General features: G+C 59.7%; 1 protein-coding gene across 1 annotated transcript; it reads left to right on the forward strand.

Moving 5' to 3' along the window:
* The first annotated feature begins 2,919 nt into the window (after positions 1 to 2,919).
* Positions 2,920 to 6,039, forward strand: FOXJ1 (forkhead box J1). Its single transcript, XM_006869555.1, has 2 exons — positions 2,920 to 3,476; positions 5,152 to 6,039. The coding sequence occupies exons 1-2, from the start codon at positions 2,979 to 2,981 to the stop codon at positions 5,917 to 5,919; spliced, it is 1,266 nt and encodes a 421-aa protein (XP_006869617.1). The 5' UTR covers positions 2,920 to 2,978; the 3' UTR covers positions 5,920 to 6,039.
* Positions 6,040 to 6,750: the final 711 nt, after the last annotated feature.

Genomic DNA, 6,750 nt, shown 5'->3' on the forward strand with positions numbered 1-6,750 from the left:
GAATGACCTGCACCGCCAGGTGGCATGGCACACTCTGTTGTCCCAGCTGAGATGTGATATAGCCAAGCCTGGATCAAAGCTTCGGCCTGGACTTCCATGATCCGCTCTCTGGAATACCTCAGTGGGTGCTGCCACCGCAGCCCTATTCATCTCCTTTCTCCCCTCAGCATTTTATAGTCCCTTTCATATCTGACCAGGATGAGGTAAGCAATAACCTAGTTCTGATTTCCTTCAAGTTAGAGCTCCAGAAGCAGCAGGCAGTGGGGAGCCTGTGTGAGTGAGACCCACCTCCCCGCCTTGCTGGTAGTATTCACAATGTGGTGTAACTTGGGAGGCTCCCAGGAAGGAGCTGAGATGAAGGAGAGTCAGGTCAACAGTAGCCACAGGGCCAGGAATCCTATGAGGAAGCAATTACCTACTCTGGGATCTGGGTCCTTCCTCCTAGGATGTGCTTGGCCATCTAGGATGAGTATGTGTCAGAACACTCCTTGATAAAGCCCTGGGGGATCTTGGCCTGGGCCTCAGCGGACATTACCAGATGGACACATTGAGTTACCACTGATCCTTTCACTCCTTGTTTCTCAGTTTCAGACCTCAGCTTCCAGTTAATTCTTTGGCAAGTGGAACATACCAAGCAAAGGGCTTGCCATCAGTCAGCCTGAGAGGGTCCAAGTTAGGGCCCACCCTCCTGCTCCAGTCCTTCAAAAACAGTTTGCCAGAGAGGCTGGGGTGAGCCTAGCTTCTCACTGGAGGGAACAGAGGATAGGATTCCCAGAGGTCAGGGCTCCTTTCTGCCCTTAAGGTCTGAGTGCCCCTCCCTAGGGCCCTCAGGTGGAGTCAGGATTCCAGCTTCTTCATTGAGCCATCGTTTTTTTTTGTTTGTTTCACCCCAGTAGAGTTGGTGCCCACAATGGGGCATCTCTGGGCACACACTTACATAGACAGAGGATCGTGTCTGCTGGTCCCTGGCATGCTGGTTGCTCACTCTGCTTTTACATCTGCACACCTGGAGTGTGCAAGTGTGTGTGTGTGTGTGTGTGCGCGTGCGCGCGCGTACGCGCTTGTTTGTGCCACTGTGCACTCCTTACTCTCTGGAGGACACACGTGGGCACATTACAGAGAGGATGTGAAGGATGCAATATTTATGGATTGCTGCATGATTCTCAAAAATGAATAAAACCGTTTACAAGGGAAGGAGCGCTGTTAACAGAGACCGTAGCTATTTGTGACTGCTCTGCCTGACTCTACCGGGCTCTGATATTTTTATTCAAGGGAATCTAGGGAAGAGGTGAGAGTGCAAGACCTCGGGAAAGCCCTGCTTCCGAGTGGGGGTTATCGGCCTTTCTGCCCTCAGAGACCTGACTGCGGCGCCCCACCCCCACCCCCTCTGCTGTCGCCTTAAACCGGAGAACTCCCAACACGCAGCCCCTCAATAATTAAAGAACAGGGAAGTTGGTGACAGGAGGGAGGCCAGGCCAAGGGGGGAAGGCGGGCTGCCGTTCCTAGTGTCCCTCTACCCTTATTCCCTGTCGCTTAAAGGTGGGTAAGATTAATGGGGCAAACGACCCATCTGCAGCTTTTCAGAGTCCCCCACCGGCTCCGGAAAAGAGATTCCGCAGAAGCCTCTGGAATATCACCTCCCTCGCTGGGATAGTAGTGGGGAGGCGCCGCTTTCCGGGAAACACCGGTTGCCCTACCCACCTCTATGTGTCTGCGATCGGTGTGGCGTTTCTGCGGACACCAGCGGCAGGTGGCATCGCCGAGCACCAGAGACGACACTTGGGGTCGGGAGAGAAGAAAGTTCGCGGAAACCTGAGAAAGACACTCGCAGCCCAGAGGCGAGGAAAGTAAACCCCAAGAATACGATTCCCGAATCTGGTCCCTCGCCCGGGCTTCCGGGTGGAGCTGGCAGCAGAGGTTCGCGGCCTCGGGCGGGAGAGCGAGGCCCGCGGGCGGGAAGTCGCGGGGGGCTGGGCGGGCGGGAGAGCGCGGCCAGAGGAGGGAGAGCGCGGAGAGTTACCGCTGGAAGGTGTCGCGGTCTCCTAGGAGACGTGCTAGCCAATGGCAGTAGTGGAAGCTGTTTACAAGGGCGGAGCGTCGCCATGGAAGCAAGAGAAGCCTTTTGGAGCGGCTACTTAATGCCGGTCTCCGGGCCACGGGTGCTCAGAAAGGCGCCGTCGGGCGGGGGGGCAAGGAGGTGTACCGGTAGGGCCCTTGAGCTGGGGGCGGAGAGCCACGGGGTGGGGTGAGAGGAACTTCTTCCAGAACCTTCCTCTGGCCCAGGCTGCCTTCTGAGCCAGGTAAGGGACGGGAGGGTCGCGGGCCAAGGGCTGGGAGGGTACCGAGCTGGCTCTCCCATCCGACGCCGACGGAAGTAGGGTACCCAGGGATTGACATTTAAGGAGTTGTGGGGGTAACACTCCTCGCTCCCGTTCCCTTCCTTTCCCGGGATCCCCTCAATCTAAAAGCACTTTTAAAGGATCAGACGACCTTCCTGGGCCCCCCACCTGCCCCCTCATACTGCTTTCCCTTCGCCCCATTTTCATTTGTTGGGGAGGATATTGGTTTTCCACCCATTTGGAGAAACGGGTGCCCCTGCTGTCTTCCCACATTTGGCTTATGATCTACTGGAAAACCTCGGGGAGAAAATGAAGAGGTAGACGCCGCAGTGACTTAACCCGAAGGCACTGGTCCTACTCCCCCGATCCAGGCACTAACAGATCCTCTCCAGTTTGGGGGGAGCAGAAACTCCCTTAAACATAACCTCTCATCTGGGGTGAGGAAAAGCGCTCAGCCTCTGTGGTCCCTACAGGTGACCAAATACTCATTCGCAGGCGGCGTCCATTGGACCTAGCAATGAACTCGCGCGTCCCAGCGGCCGAGTAACTGGAGCCGCGGGGTCAGCGGCCGGCGAGCGAGGCGCGTCCCTGGGCTCAGACCGTGGATGGTGACCGCCCCCTCGGAGAGCCCGCGCAGACATGGCGGAGAGTTGGCTACGCCTCCCCGGAGCTGGGCCGTCGGAGGAGGCCGCGCCCGAGGTCGGTCGAGAGGAGCCCGACGCCCTGGACGACAGCTTGACCAGCCTGCAATGGCTGCAGGAGTTCTCCATTCTCAGCGCCAAGGCCCCTACCCTTCCTCCGGGAGGAGCCGACCCCCATGGCTACCACCAGGTGCCAGGTTCGGCCGCGCCGGGTTCTCCTCTGGCGGCAGACCCTGCCTGCCTGGGACCGCCGCACACGCCAGGCAAGCCCACGTCGTCGTGCACGTCGCGGAGCGCGCCCCCGGGGCTACAGGCCCCGCCCCCCGACGACGTGGACTACGCCACTAACCCGCACGTGAAGCCGCCCTACTCGTACGCCACGCTTATCTGCATGGCCATGCAGGCCAGCAAGGCCACCAAGATCACCCTCTCGGCCATCTACAAGTGGATCACGGACAACTTCTGCTACTTCCGCCATGCTGATCCCACTTGGCAGGTAGGGGAGGTGCTGGAGGCGACTGCTCCCTCCCCAGCCCTTCCCATGCCCCCCTCTGGACTCCCTCCCAGGACGCCCACCCCAGATTAATAGTCCACGTGGGTTTGAGGCCGTGAGGGCAGGAGGAAGGCCGTTGATGGAGGTCCTCCAAGAAGCCCTGTTCTTGAAGCTGCCCTTCTCTTGAGCTACAGAGAGGCGGGAGATGGAGAATTCAGGGTGAAGAAGGTGTTAGGGCCACAGACGTTGAGGCTGTAGGAGAAAGAACTCGGCCTTCATCCAACAAGCCTAGTCTAAGACCAGGGCTAGAAGTTGGGTGGGACAAGCCTACTGGAAAAGGTGGTGGCGGGGAGGGGATGCAGTAGGGGGAGTAAGGACACATTACTGTTCCAAGTCCTAAAATTCCTAGACACAGCCCCTGCCCAAGGACAGTTTGTCACAGCAGGACCCCTGCCAGGTGCTGCATCACCTCTCCTGGCACGAGGGTGGGCCAGGGCAGCGGAGTGTAAGCATCTGTGTTCTCTGGAGAAGGTGGGGGCCTTCCTAAAGCTGCCCTTCCAGCCCCCTGCCCCACCCCCACCCCAGCTTCCTGCCTCCGTTCCTACCCCTCCTCTCAGCCAACCTCCCTGGGGGGACAATTACCTGAGCCTGCTGCTCTCCACAGGGGCTCTGCTTGCCGCTCTTGCTTCAAGTTCCAAGTCTCAGGAACATGGCACAGAGCAGCCAAGGGGCCTCAGCCACCATGTAAACATCCCAGCCCCACCTTGGGGGCACTACCCACCCACATGTCCTGCTGACCTAGCCCCAGACCTCCCCCGCCGCCCACCAGCATGGTTTGGACTACATTAAGCACCTACAAACAACAGGCAGAATAGTGGGTTTGAGAGCAAATAATGCCCTGAGTCTTCCTCTGACAGGATCAGGAGCTAGTTTGGTTGGGGACACAGATGCCAAGGACACCCAGGCTGGCCAGAGTTTCTTCCCTAGGGTGCCCATGGGGGCAAGTAACTGCATTCCAGCCCTGACACATTGTTTGCTTGGGCTCTGACCACCAGGCCCTGGGAGAGGAAGCAGAGACCCCCATCCTGCCCTACCCTGGGTTCTAGAAATAAGCTATGCTTTTGGCTGAGTCCAAGGAGGGGGTGCTGGGAGGTGAGGGCCCAGACCAGCAGCTGGCTCAACATACAAGGACAGTCACTGGTTCACACACACACACACAGAGTCGCCTAGCCCCCTTCCCTCACCACCCCCTCACTTTACAAACAGAGGGCCAACCAAACCTGGACATCAAGTAGTGGGGTCCAGGCCCTGGGGGAGCTGAGGACTTTGGCCAGAGGCCTCGAGAGCAGTGAGGTAAGGGAGGGGGGCAGGCGATGGGGGTGGCACTGAGAGCCACCCTGTGGCTCAGGCCTCGGATGACTGAACCCGCAGATATCCCAGCAACAGGAACAAAAGCCCCTGACTGCACTCCCGGCTCCCTGTGCCCTGTGGCTGGTGTCCCAGCCCCAGACCAGTGTGTCCATCCCCCGCCTCCTCTGTTGGGAAGGAGACATGGGGGGTGGGGAGGAAGAGGCGGGGGTTGAGGGCTGTGCAACAGAACTAGGTGCCACCTCACCTCCTACCCTTCTCTGGGGCTGGCGGACAATCTCTCTCTCTCTTACTCTCTCCCTGTGCCCAGAATTCCATCCGACACAACCTGTCCTTGAACAAGTGCTTCATCAAAGTGCCCCGGGAGAAGGATGAGCCTGGCAAGGGGGGGTTTTGGCGCATCGATCCCCAGTACGCTGAGCGGCTGCTGAGCGGGGCCTTCAAGAAGCGGCGGCTGCCCCCAGTTCACATCCACCCTGCCTTCGCCCGCCAGGTCTCCCAGGAACCAAGTGTTGCCCCCTGGGCTGGGCCACTGACCGTCAACAGCGAGGCCCAGCAGTTGCTGCGGGAGTTCGAAGAGGCTACGGGGGAGGTGGGTTGGGCAATGGGCGAGAGCAGGTCTGGGCACAAGCGCAAGCAGCCGCTGCCCAAGAGGGTAGCCAAGGTCCCAAGGCCGCCCAGCACACTGCTGCTGACCCAAGAGGAGCAGGGCGAGCTGGAGCCACTTAAAGGCAACTTTGACTGGGAGGCCATCTTTGACTCGGGCTCACTGGGTGGAGAGCTGGGCTCCCTGGACAGTCTGGAGCTGAGCCCACCGCTGAGCCCTGCCTCACACAGCGACGTGGACCTCACGGTCCACGGCCGCCACATCGACTGCCCTGCTACCTGGGGGCCCCTGGTGGAGCAGGCTGCTGACAGCCTGGACTTTGACGAGACCTTCCTGGCCACCTCCTTCCTGCAGCACCCGTGGGATGAAAGTGGCAGTGGTTGTCTGCCCCCGGAGCCCCTCTTTGAGGCGGGGGATGCTACCCTAGCCACCGATTTGCAGGACTGGACCAGTGTGGGTGCCTTCTTGTAAGAGGCCAGGCCCAACCCCATCTCCGGACAGTGCCCATCAGGGCCCAGAACTGCCCCCCAACACAGGCTCCTGGATGCCCCACCGCCCAGGCAGGGGCTGGGCAGGGTCTCCTGAGGCTGGGCGGCCCTCAGATTCAAACCCAGGAGGCTGAGAACTAGGGGTCCAGGCCCAGTGCCTCCCAGCCCCCCACATACACAGTGTTTCTTAGAGCCTTGTCTGCTCCGCCCCAGGACCCTGCGCTGTGTGAGCAAGGCCTAAAGGGGCCCTCCCCCAGAGCAACCCCTGCCTCACTGCCCGTTCTTCCTCCCTCCCCAGGTCTCTATCCAGAGAAAGTTCCCTGGTACAACAGATGCTAATTAGGTGACAGCAAATTAACCCCCTAGAGGCCTCTCCCGGCAGAGCCTCCCTGGGGCAGTGGATGGGGGAGGTGGGCAGAGGACAGGCGTGGGGGCGGGGCAAGTTAAGGAGACAAACTCCTTGAAACCCAGGCAGGGGGGCCAAGGCTCTCTTCCTTCAGGTCTCTAGGGTCTTCACCTGGCTCCATTCTGAGGTGCCCAGCTGAAGATATAAATCCTAATTTTTGCATCCCACTTGAAACTGAGAGCAGCAACTGTAGGAAGTTGGGGTTCCAGTGACGGGACAGGGGCAGCCAAGCTGAGGAGGGGGACAGACAGACTAATGTAGTGCACGTAGCTATAGCTAAGACTTAACAGGGAGACCAAGCTGGCTGGAACCACTGGGACCAGGAAGAGTGGGGAGTGACCCCTCCCCTGCCTGCACTTGGGCCCCTACCCCGGCTGTGTCCCACATCCCCCCTCCTGCCCCAAGGGG

This window comes from Chrysochloris asiatica, unplaced genomic scaffold (genome assembly GCF_000296735.1).
Source record: "Chrysochloris asiatica unplaced genomic scaffold, ChrAsi1.0 scaffold00132, whole genome shotgun sequence".
NCBI lineage: Eukaryota > Metazoa > Chordata > Mammalia > Afrosoricida > Chrysochloridae > Chrysochloris > Chrysochloris asiatica.

Bases quoted from the DNA above. Each gene is read 5' to 3' on its own strand.
- FOXJ1 (XM_006869555.1), top strand. From the start codon at position 2,979: ATGGCGGAGAGTTGGCTACGCCTCCCCGGAGCTGGGCCGTCGGAGGAG. The intron at 3,477-5,151 runs GTAGGGGAGGTG...CCCTGTGCCCAG, and splicing joins ATGCTGATCCCACTTGGCAG to AATTCCATCCGACACAACCT.